The sequence below is a fragment of the Marmota monax genome, unplaced genomic scaffold (assembly GCF_021218885.2).
Source record: "Marmota monax isolate L192 unplaced genomic scaffold, Marmota_monax_Labrador192_F-V1.1 WCK01_AAM20220418_F8-fsc00066, whole genome shotgun sequence".
Lineage (NCBI taxonomy): Eukaryota > Metazoa > Chordata > Mammalia > Rodentia > Sciuridae > Marmota > Marmota monax.
The window spans coordinates 5,512,521-5,534,844 of NW_026692805.1; the positions used below are offsets into that span (position 1 = coordinate 5,512,521).

Consider the following 22,324-nt stretch of genomic DNA (forward strand, 5'->3'; position numbering starts at 1 on the left):
GGACCACTGGTTGTGTTAATACTGGGGAGGTAGCAGCTGCATTCTTGCAAGGATTATTTAAAATTTAGGCAAGAGATGATAGTACCTCAAATTAGCAAAGTAGTAATGGAGATAATAACATGAAATACATAGCAAATAAAAATACCATTATACTGCAATTTTAACTTTTATTTATTTTAAACTTTTACCAGCCTATCTAAAATTTCATCCTAGTTTTCTTTTTCACTGGGATATACAGTAAATCTGAATACATTATGAACAGAATTTTTATCACAACATCTCTAAAAAGCCCCAGCAGGCGAGGCAAGATAGTGCATGCCTGTAATCCTAGTGGCTTGGGAGGCTGAGGCAAGAGAATCATGAGTTCAAGCCAACCTCATCAAAAGCAAGGTGCTAATCAACTCAGTGAGACTGTCTCTAAATAAAATACAAACAGGGCTGGAGATATGGCTCAGTGGTTGAGTGCCCCTGAGTTCAATCCCCTCATATATTAAAAAAAAAAGAAAGAAAGAAAAAAGAAATCAAAAACCCCAGCAATCCTTTTACTTTTATTTTTTGTGGCACTGGAGATTAAACACAAGGTTGCTCTACCACTAAACTACATTCCCAACCTTTTTTACTTTTTCAGAGAGAATATAAGTTGCCCAGTTTTCATAATGAATGGACAACTAAGTGATCTAATGCTGGGAAATGAAGGATTCCTGGGAGATTCATTAATAACATAACCTATAGGGGAGCAATGCTTCAATGCATAGAAATTTATAATCCTCCTGCTTCACTCTCCTCAATTATTGGGATTAAAAGTGTGTACTACTACCACCTAGCCCCAGCAAGCCTTTTAGAAGACATATGTATATTAAGAATGAGTGGTCATCTTGTTTTATGCCATTTCTTTTAATAAACATTAGATTACATTCCATTATTTCCCAATTGATAAGGCTTAGTGAAAACTGTTTATTTCAGCACTACAAAAATTATAAGGAATTTCTGAAGTCATGTCTACTGTACAAATCACAGCATAAAAGTTCAAGCAAAAGATGAAATAAAACTCCATGGATTTAGCTGGGCATGGTGGCATATGATGCCTGTAATCCCAAATACTTTGTGAGGCTGAGTCAGGAGGATTGCAAATTCAAGGTCAATCCCAGGAATTTAGTGAGACCCCTGTCTCAAAATAAAATGGGGTAGGGATGTGGCTCAAAGGTCTAAGCACCCCAGGATTCAATCCCTGATATCAAAAAATAAAAAAATATTCATGGATATTTTACATTAGTATTAGTGTACAGAAAAATCCAAGACAAATGAATCAAGGACTATATATATTTAGAGAGTTAATTCTATAAAATTCCCTGGCACACAGAAAATTAAGAAAACAAACCTTATATTTTAGAGGAATTGTATTTCAAAGAAAAAATTTACAAAAGGAAAATTTATACAGAATTCTCATGTGCCACTATGATAGATGAAAATGAAACTTCAAAGAAGGTAATAAGGTAACTGCAACCAAAATTTTCATTTTCAAACCTGTCAGATCAGAGAAAAAGAACATTAACATAGAAAACAAATTAAGAGTAATATAACTGATTTTTATTTTACCTGATTTATTGTACTTATATTTAAATGGTTAAAAAAAAAGATTACTTTTCAGGCACTAATTATTAGTAGTTGGCTTACACATTTTTATTAGACTAAGTGGTAACATACAAACTATTCAAAGTGAAAATAAATATTTTTGATCTTTACAACAGTTAAAAAACAAAACAAAAAACCTCAGACAGTCTTTATTTGCCATCTGAATTATAAACCGCCTGAAGGAAAAGATATGTTTGTAGACCCCACAGTACATAGGGAAAGTCAGCATTATAATTTGAAAATTTAAGTTTACAAATATTTCATGTATGAGTCATCTCATACATTAACACAATATTCAACAGGTACTTTTGGGAAAAGGTCATGAAATTTTCAATGGCTAAAAATTCTAGTTTATTAATACCAACTCATTTCCTTCCCATAAGACATGGTTTAAATCCTATTTCATTAGCTTCACTCCAAAAACTCAAGGATAAACAAAACAGGTATTTGATTACCATTTTAGAAGACACAGTCATCACTAAATGCCTGATGTTTACAGAAACATTTGTGTCACTACAATATTAAACTTTTAAGAAAGAGCATGCTTTTATTTCCAAAGGGCTTATATAATAACCATAAAAATCAACTTGTTTTCTAAAGTTCAGGAGCTGTAATGGGGCTTGGGAAGAGTTGACAGTAAAGCGGCTTGCTGAGTGAATATAAAAAAGGAAAAAGAAAAAGCAACAGGGGTAAAGAGGGACAGTGTAAGCAAAGACAGAGATGAGAAAGAGCATGCTCAACAACAACAACAAAAACATCAAGTATAGCAATAGTTCAGTTCACTGACAGGGTCTGTGGTAGCCAGTCTCCAAGGCAGTACCCAGTGACAAATGCCTTTTGATATTCATACTTTCAGGTAGTTTCCCTATGCGCTGTACCATTGGTTGGGCCATGATGAATAGCCTAAGGCAGAAGCGAAGGTATGTCTCTTCAAAGATTAGGTTATAAAGATTGCAGCTTTTGTCTTGGGCATGCTCTTACTCCTTTCTTCCATCACTTGCTCTTGGGAAAGCCAGATGTTGTGAGGCCTGTGTGATGAGAACAGAAGCCTCCAGCCAACATTGAGAGTAAGCCTGAAAGGAGAATGTAGAAGCAGGGTTGGCAACCCTGAAGAGCATTTCTGAACCTACGCCAGAGCTATCCAATAATAAGCTGCTCCTGAATTGCTGATCCTCAAAAACTGAGAATACAGTTGTTTTGAGATGCTAAATTTTGGATAGTTGTGTAACTGTACATATGTTGATAGTGAGTCCCCATCGTCATAACAAAAACTAAAATATGAGAATGGCCTTGGAACCATAACAAAAACTAAAATATGAGAATGGCCTTGGAACCAGAACGATGGGCATTGATGAAGAAGCTCCTAATAAAACCTCATGGTGTTCCATATGGCTGAGGTAGGGATAGAAAGTGAATTGGAGGAAGGCAAATCCCGTTAGGAATGGGATTTAATTTAATAACACTGATACCATTAAGTTATGTGAAAAGTGGAAACTTTACCTAATGAACTGGGTGACTAAGGAGAATTTTCAACCACAATTACAAGTGCTGCCTTGTTTTTTCTGCTATATACAGTGAAAAATGAAAATAAGCTAAATCAAGAACTCTTAAAGGGCTGGGGATGTGGCTCAAGCGGTAGCACGCTCCCCTGGCATGCGTGCGGCCCGGGTTCGATCCTCAGCACCACATACAAACAAAGATGTTGTGTCCGCCAATAACTTAAAAAAAAAAAAATTAAAAAAAAAAAAAGAACTCTTAAGGAAAATTTACAGTCTCTCTAGACTACAAAATATGCTAAAATTTAGAAATTGACCCTGAGTCAAGATAAAATCCAAGGCCCCAAAAACACCGTGCATAAACTAAGTCAAGGGAGTAACTGTACAATCTTTTTGTTTTGTTTTTGGTTCTAGGGACTGAATCCAGGGGCATTTAGCCACTAGACCACATCCACAGCCCTTTTTTATTTTTTATTTTCAGACAGGATCTTGCTAAGTTCTTGGGGCCTTTATGAGTTGCTAAGGCTGGCTTTGAAGCTGCAATCCTCCGGAGCTGCCAGGATTACAGGCTTGTGCCACCATGACCAGCTGCAACTGTTAAATTTTTTTAAGACCTCAGAAAGATTAAAAAAAAAAAAAAAAAGGGCGCCTCACAGTACTGTTAGACAAACAGCCTGCTTCACAGATTCTCTTAACCAAATAATAGGGGGTTGGGGAAGTTTAAGAGTGTTCTCTCAGCAAAGCTTAGTAAAAGACACAAGTAAAAGAATTTATACATATGGTTTCAACTAATGGATAGACCTCTAAAAATTCACAGAAAATGAACAAAAATTTTAGAAGAATTATAGTATACTGAACTCAAAAAACAAGAGCCAGCAGAAAATAAAAATGAGCCCCAAATTTGGGACAGAAGCAAGTTAAGAAAAGCACTCAGTTGCAAACATGTGATACTTTTTTTTTTGGGGGGGGCTAAGGGGGGGTGTCAGAAGTCAGAACCAAAAGCCCAAAAGGCAAAGCTGAGAGCTATGCATGAATTATTCCTAGGAACTGAGACTCAACCAAGGAACTTATTTGTCTGTTTTTCCTCTTTTTTTTTTTTTTTGGATCTGTTGTTCTGGAGGAAGCCAGCTGCCGTGATATAAGGACATCATGACAACCAGTGGAAAAGCCCATGTAATGATGAACAGAGGACTTTGGCCAACAAGGAATTGAGGCTTGCACCAAGTGAATGAACCTGGAAGCGCCTTCTCCAAACCCAGTTAAGCCTTTAGAAGACTGCAACCCTAGGCAAGAGTGAAAGACTCTGGGCCAGTATCACAAAGATAAGTCACTCAGATTCCTAGCTTTCAGAAACCGTGAAACAGTATTTGCTGGTTTAGCTACTAAATTTGGGGATAATGTTATGTAGAGCTAATAACTAAAACAGGCTTACACAGAAAAAAGGGAAAACACTGAAAATGGAGACAGAAACCACATCATGCAGGGCCCAGTAAATCCTATTAAGGAGTTTCTGTATTTTAACCTATGAGAAAAAAATAAACAATTTAAGGATTTCATATATCAACGTAACAACTAAATTTATTTCAGAAAGATCATCCTGAAAAATTGGAAGGGGTTGGAGTTGTGAAAACTAAAAATAGGAAAACAAAATAAGCAATGATAAACCTTCTTAAGAGGGTATTCTAACACTTGAATAGGAATTCTTAGATTTAAATATATTAAGCGGCAGAGCAAACTCAAAAACTTAAAAATTACACAAACGTACATCCCTTACTCAAATGTTCAGCCCTTACTAAAAGGTGTAGAACGCCCCCCACCCCATACACGACACATACACACCTGCAGCTAACAGTCTTCAAAACATTTTCTATATCCTATGCATCCCACTGGAAACCAAGTGTATATCTGAGAAAACAATCCATATGAACCAACTCTCTTGTCCATATAAGGCCATGTTTTTAGATACCTTATATCCCACTAAATGATAAATAAAACTAGGATACAAAAATCAGTATCTACTCATATTCAGACACTCTATAGTCAATATCATGTTATGATGAAAATGTGTTGAAATTTAACCTTTTTAAAAAACAGTTCCAGGGGCTGGGGTTGTGGCTCAGCGGTAGAGCACTCACCTAGCACGTGCGAGACCCTGGGTTCGATCTTCAGCACCACATAAAAATAAATAAAATAAAGGTATTGTGTCCAACTACAACTAAAAAGTAAAATATTAAAAAAAAAAAAAAAAAAAAAAAAAAACAGTTTAAGCTGGGTGTGATGGTGCACACCTGTAATCCCAATGGCTCAGGAAGCTGAGGCAGGAATTTCGCAAGTTCAAAGCCAGCCTCAGCAACTTAGCAAGGCCCTAAGCAACTTAGCAAAATCCTGCTCCAAATAAATAAATAGGGCTGGGGATGTGGCTCAGTAGTTAAGCTCCCCTGGGTTCAATCCCCAGTACCAAAAGAACCTACCAACCTACCAATAAAGTTCAATCCTTTAAGGATTAAAAGCAAAATTAAAATAAGTTTAAAAGATCTGAGCACTTACAACATGAGCACCATACTTTTTTTACTTATGGTAAGTAGCACAACCAGAATTTTAACGGAGCCTAACTCCATAGCTCATGTTTTGAACCCAATAAAGCAGCTATTCTCAGACCTTTCAGACTCCATTTGCTCACTCTTTTCAAATCCTTCATTATCCTACCTATACAAGCATTGTTCAAATAATAAATTCAAGGACCTACTTATCAAATAGAGAAGGAAAAAAATGGGAAAGTAACATAATATGTATTTTAATTTAAATTCTTGGGCGACCCAAGAAGACAAAATGAGGTTCTCACAGATGCTTACAAGAGAATTCACTGGGAACTTAACAGCTAAAAATAACATGTTTTACAGATATGTACTATGGCTATTTAAACATCACAAATGGTGGTGTTGTTGATGAAATAACTCCTGCGAAGTTCTGAACAAAAAAAGTACATTATTCTCTTACTATGTACTAGATGCATTCCTGAAAATTTTAGTGCATGTACAACCTAAAAAAAATCATATGTAAAAATGAAATTAGGTCTTAGACTCAATTAATTTATAAATGGAATTTCATCTACTGGAATATTTTGCGGGACAGTGAGAAGTCACACTGGCAATTTTTCCTTTTGTGGAACTGTTTTTTGCACAGTGGGACATGTATAACTATAAGCCCTTTCCTGCTACTTGCCACTGACATCCTTCAATACTTATGAAAATCAAAAGTGCCCTCACAAATTTCCAGAATGTTTCCAGAGTGGAAGAACAGTATATAGCTCTCAATAAGAACCACTGTAGAGAAATAAGCAAAGGTCTCTGGTGTTCCAAACAACCTTTAAATCCATTTCCCAAGCGGTAAAATAGGTGTGCTATACACAAATTCATTTTTGTAACAATATTTAATCAACTGAGCAGCAGGGCAGATATTCCCTAGAGTTCAAAGGACCACCAGTTTCTCCCCAGTGGACCTGCCCTCCCTTCAGAATTTCACACCATCTCAAGCTACAGGATTATTTCTTACAGCTCAGAGTTCATTCTTCATATTCATTACCATTCTGAGATGTAACAGGATTGCCCTGGCTCTTATCACCAATCTGATCTCTATCTTTTACTCTTCCCCACTCCCAAACTCTTACACTCTGTTCTGTGAAACAGAAACATCACTGCTTTCAATATTTTCCCATCTTTTTACTCTACCTAAAGGCTGGTAGTCTCCCACAAACACTATGAGTCTCCTCATAGCTTTTTTCTTCCTATATCCTCCAAACTAACAGATGGGTCAAGCATTCATCTTCCTTGCTTCCCACTGCTGGTTCTATATAATTTCTTCCATTGTCATTGGAAAAAAAAATTATAACCCCTTATAAACCAATACCATCACTTTTTTCCCAAGTTGTCATATGCAGTCTCTTGGTCACAGTCACTAGCTCACCATATTCTCAAACCCCACACTTCTGGTATCTTTTTATTTTTTTAAAGTTGTATATGGACAATGCCTTTATTTATTTTTATATGGTGCTGAGGATTGAACCCAGTGCCTTGCACATGCTAGGCAAGCACTCTACCATTGAGCTAACACTCCAGCCCCCCTGGTATCCATTCTTTACAATAATATCCATTTGAATAATCATCTAATATCATGACCTTCACACCCACATTGATCTCTTCTATTCCATCTCTGCCACCACTCCTGTGTTATACTCTAAATCTTGCCTTCACTAATAACTATTACCACCTCTGAAATCTTAACTCAAGCATGTAACCACCACCCACCCTCCTGACTTGTCTAGCTTATTCTAACACCCTTACTCTAAGGAATGACTCCCCTGAGCCTTCTAATCCTGAAAGTCCTACGTCAATCTTCTACTACTCATTATCTCCATGATGCCTTCTTTCCCTGCTTACCCAGTTTAGATTCCATGGTCCATCACAATAATCTACCTCATAAATACTTTTGTCTTCATCCTTGGATTCCTCCTTTGTACTTGCTCAACCCTAGATGAACCCTACTTTGTGCTGGAAATCAAGTTGAACTCCTGATCTCCATTCAACTGCCCAAATAAGCTGACTGGTCTGATTTCTAAATAATCACAAATACTACACCTTCAACAAATTCATCAATTCTACTCCTTTCTCTAATAAGTTAGCTTTCCCACACCTACCTTCCTCTCTCTTAAGGTTCCTTTCTCACTCTCAGGTGATGACCTCACCTCCTACTTCATAGAGAAGTAGAATCATAGGATAAACCATTCTGTCCTCTCATTACCAACTCCACCAAACTACTGTGCATTTTTTTTCTCATAAAACTTCCTTCTTTTCAAGAGGGGAAAAAAGTATTTCTTCCCTAATTAGATCCCTCCATAAGACTGATCCAGGAGAGACAGGAAATAGTTATTAGAACAAAGTCCTTGAATCAGAGAGGGGATGGAATTATTTCATCCTTTTAAATGGTTCTATTATACTAGTTCTGTTCTTTTACACTAGTTATAGTACATTCTTTTTAACCCTTTAACATTTTAATTTACTAATTCTGTTATAAGGCTTATTGCTAGGCATTTTTTTTTTTGGTTGATTCATTTTTTTCTAATTATGGGTCGTATTCTTCTGCTTCTTTTGCATGCCTGATAATTTTGACTGAAGGCCAAACTCTTTTAAACTGTAGAATCTTTATTCCTTCAAACAGTTTTGGTATTTGTTCTGGGACACAAGTTGTTTGAAATTTAGATTGTGTTGAGTTTCCTGTTCAATCTTTATTAAGAGAAGTCCAGAAGTATTTAGTTTAGCATTAATTTGACTCTACTACTCAGAGAATAACCCTTCTGAGGACTCTCATTTGATGCTCTGTGTAATAACAACCCTTTCCATTCTGGAAAGCGGGGATGTAACATTTCCAGCCCTGTGACCTGTCAGAACTGTCCTCCCCAACCCCACCACTCCTTTCTCCCTTTCAGAGACCTGTTAAGTTTCCACATAGGCTCAGATCAGCCATCAGCCAGACTGAGGGAAATTTCCACCATTCCACTGTTACAGGCCAATGGCATATCAAATTAAACAACCACTTTCCAGTACTCATCTTCTCAGTGGACACGGCTAACCAATGTCCTTCTTTCTTGAGACACTTTTAGCCTCATTTTCCTCCTCTACCTGAGCACAGCGTAAATTACCAACCATACGTTAACGACTTCCAAATCATACACTTGAGCACAAATTGCTCTAATGTACACCATTCTCACAACTCGAGTTACATTTGAACAAGTAAAAGTCTTCAAACTAGATTCTTCCACCCTTTGTATACCATCCCTCCTCTAATTTTCATTTAATTTGCTCAAGTTAAATCTCAGAGATTCATCCTTGATTCTTTCTCTCCATCTCTGAACACATCAGTATATCCAAATCCATCAGCAAGTTCTGTTGGTTGTACCATCAAAAGGATCTCAAACTATCTAATTCTCTTAATTTGTACCTTTACCACCCTTCTTAAGGCCATCATTCTTATCTAATATGACTCATTTCCCACATGGTAGAGTGATCTTTTAAAAAATGTTAGAACCTGTCACTCCTTTACCTCAAACTAATGGCTTACTTCATTTCCAAGCAATGTAAGCTTGTTATGGTAGCCTACAATTCCTTATCTGATTGGTATCCCCTGAATGCCTGTGGGTCCTCATGGCATAATAACCATCCCCTTCCTCACTTTGCTCTACTCCTTTGGACTTCCTTTTGTTCCTACTTCAGGCTCTCTGCCTAGAACTTTCTCCATCCAGATGTTAATAGGTATTAATGTTGGGCTTATTCCCAACATTAGAGTCTCAGGTCAAATGTGCCTTTACCACCAATGCAAAATAAATCCTCCTCTTTCATCTATCTGAAATTATGTACTTCTTGTTCTGCTGCCACATACTTTTATCCATTTCTTTATCTTTTTTTTTTTTTTTTCCTTTTTGGTCTACATTCTTCCATTAGAATTCAGTTATTCAACTAAACAAATATTGAACACTTACTATGTACCAGGCGTTATTTCAGGTGCTGAAAACATCAGTTAACAAAGTAGATTAAAAAAATTTCTACCTTCTGAGCCCAGAGTCTATAATGTAAAATCCATGAAACAATCCCTGTTTATTCACTGTTGTATCCACAGGGCTTTTAACAGTATCTGGCTCATAGCAAATAAGCAATAAACATTTGCTACAAGAATCAATAAAAAATGTATTTATGTGTTTCTTACACAACGTACCTCACTCAAATCTCTCCACTCAGTTATTAGAATAATGATGAAATTTTTGTTTTAGTCTTCAACTAGCTATATTTATATTTTACTTCACCTCCACACACTATTATCTTACAGGTAAACCATCAATCTGTAACCATCACTACAGAGTTCCATCTCTAAACTCAAAATCTTTACAATACTGCTATAGCATCCACTTGTAAATCCCAGAGCTTCCAAAGACTAAATTGGAACCAATTACCCATGCACCTAGACTATCTTTACTTCTTTGTAAATTATGTTCATATAACATGCAAGGGAAGTCACTGAAGATTTAAAGACTTATTTTGTAAGCACGTAACACACATTTGAAAAGACAATATCAACACAATAGAAATAAAACCATTTCTTCATTTTTGAATGAAGAAAATTTGGGTTTGAGGAAACATGTATGTATACCTACACAGCATGAGAGGTTAGACTAGGACATATGTCTCATAAATCCCAGTTTGATGTTTTTTTTCAATTAGTAATTGCTTAAATTAAAGAGTTTTTTCTTTTACATATATAATATAGCTATAATGTAAAACAACTATATGTCATCCATATGACAGTTGAAACTTTGGGTTATCTTTGTCCCTGGATTTACTCTAAGGCCACATGTTATTTATTCAGCTGGTACTTGCTAATGCTGAAGGGAATTCAATTAAAATAATTTGCTTTGATAATTTGTTGCAAACAAATGAAACAAAAAAATTTTTTAAATTCATTGCAAAATTCAGCAAGCTATGGAAGAATGCATCAAAATCGAACCAATTTTCTTTTTAAATCTGAGACAGGGTCTTGCTCAATTGCCGGAGCTGGCCTTGAACTGGAGATCTTCCTGCTGCAGCCTCTGGAATTGCTGGGGTTACAGTGTGTGCCAAAACGCCCAGCTGAATCAAACACCAAACATTTAAAAGATAACCTTCATTATGTCTTCAAAATAACTCATCATTTCTGCATTCACCAAAGCTAAGATGCAGATAATGTGTCAAAGACTTATTAAGGTCACCAAATTTGTTTTTCATCTATCTACAACAGTAGGGCTGGTGGATGAAATTTATTAAATGCATTTAAAGTTGGATGTCCACTAAGTTTAAAATACTGTAATAACTCAAAAGACAATGTCTATAGAAATCATTGGTTTTAAGTTAGGAAACTCGATCAACAATTTATAAACACATTAAGCACTACTATCAAATTGTTTAAAACATTGAGTTCTTATTGAGTTCCCTAAAATTTGTAGTTCTGTCTTTAAAATATTTCATGTTTTCGTACCACTTTTGTATTTAGAAACTTTTTTTTTTTCCTTTCAATACTGGGGACTTAACCCAGGCCTTGTATGCATGCTAGGCAAGCACTCTTACCACTGAGCTACATTCCCAGTCCCTCACAATTCATTTTATTCCAGAAGTACAATATAAAATTATCATTACCTTATGGGTTCTCTATTTCTAAAAGGTAGAATCACAAACTATACAATTATTCCATATTATTGTTCCCTTTAAAATGATGTTGACAATTAAATTCCCTTAATTTTCCAAGGAATTGAGTAATAAATGTAGTCAGGATCCACATTTAATATATACAAACAGGACTCTTGAACTCTTAGTAAGTACTTAAAAAACACTGTCATATGTGTGTCTTTATGACTTCTGTATCTGTTTACTACTTAAATATCAGGACATAGTAAAATTAAAAACGTAAAACACAAGCCCAGTCTGTGTTTAATAAAATAATAAGATTGGTTGGTAGACTATTTAATTCTGCCCCACAATCATGAACCTTTAAACACAGCTTTTTATCCTTTGCTTACTACTCTGTATAATAAATAATGCTTTTAAATTTTATTGAGGTGAAAGAAAATTAAGTAAAAATTCCTCTAGTGATCATGAAGCACCCACAAAACACCTTTAAATACATAACCCCATTAGTTTTTATTATTGCTAAGAAAACAAAGCCTAAATAATTTGAAATATTAAATTATATACTGAAATGGAAGTTAATACTAATACTTTAGGTACCTAGACACTTAGATTCTCAAGAGGTCCCTTTTATAGTTAAGTCTTCAGTGTCTTCCTGGGTTGCCTACACTTTTTAAAATATTTCAATTATCCTGTTTCTAGTTACTATCAGATTGGACAAAACCAAAAGAACTCCAGGACAGACTATCTTAACTCTTGAGCTTTCTGACCTGGCCCATTACTATTTACTTGAGGGACAAGTATGAACGTTCCCTCTAGAAAAATACATCACAAAATTTTATATGCACTTTGTGCGAATCCACCAACTTCCAGAACTATTGTCCCCATAACCCTCAGAACCTAGGAACTTCTACTCAAAAATGTCTTAGACAAGTAAAAAGTTGAAATCAGATTGTCATTTCTGTTATCTTTGGCTTTATCTGGATTGTTTATTCTTTAAAGCAAAAATCCTAAATACTCTCAATTCCTTTCTAATCCAAACTATCTGTAGGTTCTTTGTTAAACTTTCCTTCTAATATAACTGAGATTTCAGATATTTCTCTTCACTTCCAAGAGAGTGGACAGAACAGAGAAATCTGGACTGATCTTTATAGCTCCAGATGGAAGAGCTAAAAACTGCGGTTTAGAATATTAAAGGTTAAAAACAAAAAGATTTATTTAAAAAATCAGAAATCAAACTTTCAAGCTTATCACTTAAAGCGATTTAAACTTGCTTCTATGAAACTTGCTTCTATGAAACTTCTATTAAACTCATAAAAATTTAAAAAATTTCGGAATATGTGCACATTGCCACTTTAGCCCTCATTAAAGCAAAACAAAAAGAAACCTCCTATCAACTTTATAATAAAGTCTTTAACTTGGACTCAATAACACTGTATACTGGGCCAATAATGAAGGAGACAAAAGGTAGGAGTGTAAGACTATCTTGTCCAGGTAGAACCTTATAAAGATAAGCTGTCACAGTATGATAGCTAGACCCTGCTTCTGAATTGGTTGATATCATACTTCACATCCCAAATACATCAAATATCATAAGTCTCTATTCCTCACAAATGGAAACATACACCAATACAACCCCATGAAAAATGTTATATGGAGGATAAGTCACTCCAACTTGTTAAACAACACTTTAAAAAGAACTTTTTAAGATGTATCCCAAAGTGGTATTACCAAAATGGAGGATTTAACTTAAAACTCCAATTTTAATCAACGTAAGTCAATTTAAAAAATCTGAAGCTGGGCATAGTTGTGCACATCTGTGCTCCTAGTGACTCAGGTGGTTAAGGCAGGAGGAAGGCAAGTTCAAGACCAGCCTCAGCAACTTAGGCCCTAAGCAACTTCGTGAGAACCTGTCTCAAAATAAAAAATGAAATGGGTTGGGGATGTATCTCATTGGTAACGCTCCTCTGGATTCAAGTACCAGTACCAAAAAACAAAGCAAAACAAAACAAAATCTCATAGGACTAATCTTTTTGGTAATGTACATCGTTTCAAATAAATGTAAAACTGTGGCAATAAATAGCATAAAGATAATAAAATTGACTTTATGAAGTTAGAAATGATAAATTATAATGGGACATCTGCCTCCAACTTAACTTTTTGTTCAATACTCAAAGGGACTCATTTATTTCATAGAGGTGATGATGGTCCACTGTTTCTCAATCATTTAAAATTTATATCTGTAATTCATTAATACCAGGTTTTCATCAAGTTATCTTTTGCATTACCAACTTGCAACTTACTTCATTGAATGAATTTAAATATTTGCTCCCTAACATCAGGATCCAGATAAGTCCTTCAATCGATTATATTTATATATTATTTTTCAATCGATTATATTTATATATTATTTTTCAATTCTACTACAATAATAAAATAACTAAGTTCTAAAGTTGAGTAATGTTTTTCATTTCCAAAAGACCAGGGGCAGGGAAGATGGATGAGGGATTTTACTTAAAACTGTTTTCTTTAAAATTAACAAGCATGACTATTTAGACCAGTGTTGTCAGCTTTGATTAAAATAAGCTAAATGCGAGTATGTTATTAAATTCTTTTCATATGTTAAAGATTTGTACTAAATTTACCACAAATATAATAATTATTAGGTATATTTCACATGACAATTTTGCAGATGTATTCCAATCATTAAATGCTTTTTATTAATAAAGTGGTATGTAAAAAACTATCCTCGGAGCTGGGGATGTGGCTCAAGTGGTAGCGTGCTCGCCTAGCATACGTGAGGCACTGGGTTCGATTCTCAGCACCACATAAAAAAAAATAAAGATACTATGTCCACCTAAAACAAAATAAATAAATATTAAAAAAAAAAAAAAAAAAACTATCCTCATCTAAATCTGCCCCCAAAATAAGAATATGTACTTTTGCTAAGCTAGCCAGTCAATTCAGGTTCTAGACTATGGGGAGCTAATAGAAGGCATAATCAATATGTCAAAAACAGAAGTCTGTTTTAATTAACTTTTCCTCTTTAAATAAGAAGTACTTCCAGCAAACTATGTACAGTTTTGTTTTTTCTAAGGTTTACTTAGAATTCAATTACCTTTATGTTTACTATATATTTTCAACAATGCATAACATGCTTCTTTCAAAATTGTGATTTATATGACCTACCACTAAGGACATGCAACCACAGGATTACCAGGAACTTTTTACATTCTTGTATTAAGTTTAGTACTTATTCAGCTTCACTGATCATACAGTTTTGGTTGGTTGGTTGTGAAGTGAAAACTTTTAAAACAGGTGATGGAAAAAGGCAGCATGAAAGAAGAAAAAATCCCTATGTCCATCAAAAATAGGGGATCCACATGCTATGACCTAGTGATAGCTACTGTACTTCAGTGAGCAAAAATTACCTGCAAAATTTAACATGCATGATACTTCAGTTTAACTCTGCTCTCATTTTAGGTTGTAGCTCTTGGGACTGTCCAAAATATTCATAGAAGCAAGACTTAACTAAAGTTCTAAAGCATTCTGTATTGCCGTCTTGCTTTAATCAGGTTCTCCCATTCCTTGGCTGCAAAACAAGAACTACAAATTAATTTCCAGGGCAGGGTAACACCAACTCCTAACTTGAAAGTTATTATCTGTTAAAATTATAAAGAGAAACAAAAATAAAACCAAAAGACAAGATTCTGCAGTCACAAGTACTTTAATTAAAAAAAAAAAAAACAAATCACTTATTTAAAAATAAACAAATGGCACCATTCTACTCTAAGATCATACAAGTAAAAATAAAAGGTACGATTCTCATAGGTGATGTGCTGAAAGTCAGTACTACACTAGACAATCTCAACTACTACATACACTTAACTTATCTGTAAAGTTGGATGCTACTCTCAAAAAGTAACATTCGACTGTCACAACTATTTTATTTTAAAAGGTTAACCAACCCAAAGAGTTTAAAGAGTTTTATTTTCAAAGACAACATTACAGAGCATAGTTTCTACATTAAAAATTCTTACAATACCAATAGAAGTATTACAGTACAATTTTCCACAACAAATTTGTAGCACACAAGTCCACGCGAATCCTTGACTTCCTTGAACTGTCAATACACTGCACCCTGTTTAAATGGCTGTACCTGAAAACCAAGGTATGCAATTCCTTAGAATTAGAAGTCATCAAGTTATACTGTCAAGGATCTGGGGGAAATGAGAGGAAGATTCTATTATCCTTGTGTCTGAACCCAACTTCCACAACAAGGTAAAGCCACAGCAATGACTGTCAATTAGCTATAAATCATTTAAATATTAAAACCCACCCAATTTAGACATCTCAATGTTAAGATCTCTGAAGGAATTCACTTAAGTCCCGTTATGAATTAAAAAGGACCCTCTTTGGTCTTTGACATTTACTTAAATCAGACCTTTCCCTCCCTTTGAGAGACCTGAAAGCAGGCGAAATTAAATTTATTTTACAGATAAATGAATAATAAAGTTGCAGGGCTTTGGAAGAGCCACGTAGTCCAAACAAATCTGCAACACATTTTTCAGGATCAAAGAAAAAGTCAGGGATAGTCGTTTACTATCCTCCGACTAACTGGCACAGGGGATGCATGCACACGTTCCAGAAAGAGGATACTGCAAATAGTAAGTTTTCTATGAATGTTAAGTCGTATGGGCAAACACGGAGCATCCCGACATTTCATTGCAGGGAGAGGAGGACACCAGCCTCAAATGCCTGCAGTCCGCCTGGCCCGGCCCTCGGAGGCTCCACGTGGGGTTGCACTGAGCCCGGCACGCTGTCCAGGCCTCCTGGAAGTGAAACTCCCCGCCTGTGCGCAGAACCTGCGCTCCTCGGCGCCGGCGGCGGCGCGGAGGCCGCGATGGCCCTAGAGCGCCGCCCAGCGGCCCGCGGAAAAGCTGCAGGCGGGTCCGCGGCTCCCGGCTCGCCGCACCCCCACCGCCACCCAGCCTGTTCCCCTCTCCGGATGCACAAGGCCCAACCCAAGAACTGAGACCACAAAATGGCTGCCGGCAGCCTTGTCACGTGACCCCTTTGTGCCTTTCGGGCCCCCGAACTCCGCGGGGCCCGGGTACAAGTGACCGGGGTCGGCGGGTGGCCTTCGAGGAGGGCCCGCCGGGCCGCGACGGCCGGGGGTCTAGGCCGGGGAAGGCAGGGTAAAGGCCCGGCCGGCGACCGAGAGTCGGCGGCGAAGAGAAGATGGCGGCCATTTTGTGTGGGTCTGGTGCTCCGCCGCCGCCGCAGGCAGCAGAGGAGCGGGGCCTGGCGGTGGGTCGGACAGGGGAGTTAACACGTACCGACTCCTCTTCCTTCTCCATTCCGGTGGGCATCTGCGGCACGGCCCGGTTTATCGAGGCGTATTCGTGCAGGTCGGGCAGATCCTCACAGCGGAAAACCGGCAGCGGCTTCGAGGCGTCTAGCGCCCGCGCCCGAAACGACAGTTTACTCATCTCAGGCGCAGCAGATACCTCTCCGCTCTGGGGAAACGGCCCCGGCCAGCGGGATCATGGAGAACCGGGGGTTCGGTCCCCACTCGCCTACCGCTGCCGGGGACTTGAGGGGCGGAGCACAAAACCCGCCGTCCGGGCACTAACACCAGCCGGGAGGGTGGGAGGCTGTGCCGCTCCGCTCCTCTCTCGCTCGCTCTCTTCAATACGCCATGGCCAACATGGCGGACATTAAAACTCCACTGTGCGCTCTTCAGCCAACCCCAGCCATTCCCCACACTGCATCGCGCAGCGGCGCGGGCACGCGGAGGGGGGGGAGCGCGGGCTCGAGGCCGGCGCCGGCACGGAGCGCGCGTCCCGCCAACCCCCGGCGCCCGCCACCTAGCTCCCCGCGCCGGGCTGCCGCGGCCCCCGCCCTCCGCCGGCCGGGGGGCGGCGGCAGGCCTAGGGGGCAGCGGCGCTGGCGGGCGCTCGGACGCCGGGAGCCGGCCGGCGGGGACTGCTCGCCCTCCAGCGCTCCAGCTGCTCGCTCTCGCTCGCTCCCTCCCAGCGCCGTTTTCTGACGGGCGAAGGTGCCGGAAAACTGTCTGCACCCGCACGCCGGCTTGTCGAACGGCAGCGGGGGAGAGCTGTTCGGCGGTGCTTTTGCCCCGGAGTCCCGGGCTCGGGCACCGGTGTCATCCCTGCCTGGTGCTTCGAGGGGTCGAGGCCGCGGTCGCCGGGCGTCCGAGGGGCGCTCCGGAGGCGCTGCCCACATCCTACTGATCGCGGCAATTTAGGACTTTAAAATAAAAATGCAAACGAAATCAGGGGCAAAACGTTACTCTGGGTAAACTTTTTAGCAGCAATTATTTCTATGTCATGAAACTTTGGATCATTTCAAAGTATCATTTAAGTATCCATGATATTTGATCATTGGTCAGGTTCCCACCCACCCCGCTCATTATAAATGCTATTCTATTCCGATCCAAAGTAATTTTTTCCCCTCCAGTTTTACATTTTAACTATTCGTGTATACTATTTTATTGTAACTGATGCAAAGGATACGATGTAATCTTTAGAGAAAACATTTGAAGCAAGGCCTTCAATTCTAGACCGAGTTCTTTATATCTACTTGGTGTTTATATTGGAAGCAAATGCTGTTTCGACCTGGCCACGGATTCACACTTGTCATCTGTTCTCTGAACAGCTTGATAAAATTTAATCATATAAAACCTGTAATGCACTCGCCAATCCCCCCACTCCCCACAAAAGAAAGGCTGAATTATTAGGAGAGATTAAATGATATGATAGATTACTAACATTTATTTGGTTCATATTACACATGAAAATGGGTATCCAGAGATCTCCTTCTAGTGGGTTTAATAAGTTTGGCAGCAAAATTTCAAATGTTCACCCAGAAAAAAAAATTGTCTGCTTTTCCTGCTAGGGGCTACGTAGTAAGAATAATCGTTAAATACTGTTTTTTATATGAGGTGTTATTAGCTTAGGTCATACAGACAAACTGCTATCTTCCAGGTTGGTTTCTAGATGCCATTAATTATCACCTTTATTACCAAGTGTGCTATAACAGCACACTTGGGGAAATTCTAGCATACTTTACTACACTTCACCAGGTGGGGAGATGACAAAGAGGTAGATTGCTGTTCTCCAAGATTATTTTAAAATTCCAATATTGAAAACTCACCTCTATGAGGCAGAGGAGCTTAAACCTGCCTTTCCTATATGGAGACCATGCATTTATTTATTCACTCAATGAGCAAACATTTATAGAGTCCTTATAGACTTCTTAGTGTGTTGCTGCTGACTTGTCAACCAAAGGACTCCTGGAGGAGCTCACACAGTGTGGAGCAATACAGGTGAATTCTAAATGCCACAAGCAGAGGGGCATTTTGATGAATAGACTGGAGTGGCGTCCAACCCAGGGAAGTGACTCTAATGAAGTATTCAGGGAAGGCTTTTTGGAGGAGATGATATCTCAGTCAAATTATGTGGGATAAGTATGGGTTAACGTAGCAAAATATGAAGGGAAGAAAGATATCTTAGGCAAGGACAGTAGCATGGACCTCAGAGCAGAGAGCGCATGTCACATTCTGGGAACCTTACGAATAGCCCAGCTTTACTGTGGAATATGACACCTATTTAGCCAGATTTAACCATTCTGAAAATACTGGCTGATTATAACAATATAATAACAGTCCTCCCCAGCCTACAATATTAGATTCCTGAAAATCCTAGTAGTGGAATTTATGATTGAGGAACTTGGATTTTATAGGACAAAACAGGGTCTTAAGTCATGAGTAAACCAAGGAAGTGATTTTTTTTTAAACTTCACTAAAATAACAACAGCATGCAGAAAACCGTTTCCACGTTTGATTCTGAAAGATGGCTAAGAATCCAGCTAGTAATGGGAATGAAATGGTAGAAGAAAAGGTATTTGTGGGAAAACATAACTTTTGAACAATTGTTAATAATGGACACTCTACAAATAAATTCCTTGTTTTCTAGAAATTCTCAAATCATCCTCTGTGGTAAGTTCACAGATTTGCTTACAAATTCAGTAGATCTTTTGCAGATCATACACTATCAAAGGGACATTCTCTTTCCCCTTAAATTTCTACCTAGCTACTCATTGCTCTAGATTTCCTATTCCTAGTTCCTTCTGAGTTCCCAAGGACCCAGAGGCTTGAGCCCCAAGTCTGTCCTATATCCAGTACACGTCTTTCCATCCTAAAGGGCAGGAGTATAGCTATAAAGGTTCATATTTAATTTTCTTCAACTTTCTTTATATAACCCAAACATTCCTTGAAAAAAATAGTTAATCCTGCCCTATTTTTAACTTTCCTTTCTATTTCCAACTTAAAGTTCCCTTTTTTCTAAGTGTCCCAACAATAGTGACTTAATATTCTCAATGCTGCAAGAATGTATACTAGGGTTAACCCCCAAATATACTAACCTTTCCTCAAAGGGAAACACACATAAAAAGGGATTTGCAATGTTTAAACAGTTTCAGTTCATGTCACAATCGTATAATCAGCGAGGTACACAGTACTGTCATTGCAGGGGACACAAATAAGGTACTGGTAAATGGATAGCCAGTTAATCAAATGACAAGCAATGTAGTGAAATGCAGTGCTCTGGAAGTTCCAGCTGAGTTGATCAGACATCATAGAGAAGGTAGCATGGAATTTGGTTCTGAAAGATGGCAAAGATTCCAGCTAGTAACAGGAATGAAATGGTAGGAGAAAAGGTATTCATGTGAGAAAACACAATTGTATGTTCCAGCTGGAGGGAGGAGCAACTGCCAGGTGGTGCTGAGGATAGGGAAGTTTAGATGGCCAGAGTTCAGTAGGATACTCCAACAAAAATCCTGTTGTATGATGAAACAGGTAAGAATTTGAGTGGACAGAGTAGGATTAGAAAGTAGAGACATAAGTCTTAATGGTAATAATAATTATGTACCATGTTATCCTAATGAAATGTGATTTGTTTTTATATGAAGAACACAGTACACAGCCCTTAGCAGGGCTTCATAGTGCATGTCACCAAATATACCTAAAACCCTACTTTTATTCAGTATCTCCCCTTCCCCAAGCATATATTATAACTGTTATTTATTTTTTTCCTATCAGTAAAGCCAAATTCAAATTAAAGTCCTCCTATAATTTTGCCTTACTCTCTCCAACATCATCTCTCTTTATTGCTTAAGTCTTTAGATGTTCAGTTCATCTCATCAACATCTTCAGAAATCAACACATCTTCCCTGCTTCCAGATTTTTATTCTTTCTTTTCTCTCCTCTGTTATAGTAGACTATAACACATCTACTTCTAGCTACTGAACTCCTATTTTACAGGAATGTCTTGAAGATTAAATAAAACAATCCATGAGAGGCATTTAGAATGGTTCCTGCCCACAGTGAGTACTCAGTAGATGTAAGCTACTGTTATTATCCTTCAAAATCCAACCCAGGTATTACCTCTTTAATGAAATACTATTTAATTTGCCTGGGCTCTAATTCCCTAATCTGAAGAACAAGGGAACAATTAGATGAATTCAAAATAAGTCCCAAACCTACAAGAAACTTTCTCATCGCTGATATCTGATTACTAAATTTTCGATCAGTAAGAGTAATACCTACTATTCCTTGAGCACTTACTACATGCTAGGAGATGCAGAAGGACTTTGCCTTATTTCATTTATTTTGATGCCAGCCCAATTATGTATGTCTTGTTGGGTTTAGAGAGGTTGTGTGATCTGCCTATATTCAGGAAACTGAGGAAGGGCATTGCTGAGTTGAGAATCCAGAGGGAGCCTAAGAAACCTGATTAAAGTGAAGTCAGAAGACCGAACATAACATGAGAAGAGAGAGAGATTTTGAGGGCTTGTCAAAGAAGGGAGTACAGAGAGATGGTGACAGACAAAGGGTGGTTATCTGGGTCAAATTCTTTGTGGTTTTTGAAGGTGGAAGTGATGTGGGCATGTTTGTAGTAAAAGCAAAAAAACCATTTTAATGGATTAACTTTAGGACCCTTTTCCTATAAGGCAAGAAGGAATGAGGGCAAGAATAGATAGGGTTGCTCAGAGTTAAGTTTCCTTTGATGAGACTACAAGATTAAAAACCATAATACCGGTTTTGGTAGCTGGAATCTAGGTTCCTCATTCCTTTAAGCATTCAAGAAATATTTACTCAATGTTTATTCAGAATTATGCAACCTCAGAGAAACAATAAGACATGATACCTTCAAGCTCACAGAGGAATATACTGTGTTTATATTTAATTGGGAAAATGTGAAATTAATGTCTTTAAAACATGACTACAGAACAATCTCATCAATAAAAAGTGGTAGAATGCTAGAATTGAAAGCACTGGTCAAAAAGTAGTAATACTAATTAGTACATTTCACTCAAAGTAATCATTTTTTTCTATATTTTTTATATTCATAATAAGTTACATAAAGAAATGACAGTAAATAATTCTTGCAACATAACAGCTAGGAAACTGGGAGCCCTTTATTGTATTTTTTTTTCATCTAACAAAATATTACAATTTGCATGGCAATATATTTAACAAAAACAGTATTTGCACAACTGATACTGATTTCTTTACACTGTGATTTATAGATGGATTAGTGTACATGATATTTAGGAATGACATTTGATATAAAATATAATAATTCAATATATATGTTAAAACAATCTGTCTCTAACTTAAAAGAATAATGGGCAAGGATTCAAAGTTATTTCAGTTTAACTTCATCTTCAATATAAATATTAACCAAACAATAAATAAATGAAAGCGGGAAAAGAGAAAGAAATATATGACTTAAACTTTGAGAATGAATTTTTAAAAATCTATAAAATGGTTTCAGCAATATTGGAATTAAAAAAGAGAGAGAGAGTGATGTATAGTACATCTCATTGTGTGATGTAAACCCTAAAGTTGAAGAAAATTTACTCTGAGGACAGTAAGGATTTTGCCAAAATTTAGAATAACCTTCCAAT

General features: G+C 37.7%; 1 protein-coding gene across 4 annotated transcripts in view; it reads right to left on the reverse strand.

Annotated features, from left to right (window-relative positions):
• The window catches only part of Epc1 (enhancer of polycomb homolog 1), a 94,825-nt gene that overhangs the window by 48,966 nt on the left and 23,535 nt on the right, over positions 1–22,324 (reverse strand). Inside the window, exon 1 of one of the 4 annotated variants that reach the window (XM_046448227.2) lies at positions 16,672–17,142. The exons of 1 other annotated variant lie outside the window; for it this stretch is intronic. In XM_046448227.2, the coding sequence (XP_046304183.1) occupies positions 16,672–16,824 (153 nt within the window). In that variant the 5' untranslated portion in view covers positions 16,825–17,142. Of the gene's footprint in view, positions 1–16,671; positions 17,146–22,324 lie in introns of those variants that run through there. 2 more of the 4 variants (XM_046448228.2, XM_046448230.2) reach the window with 2 other exon arrangements.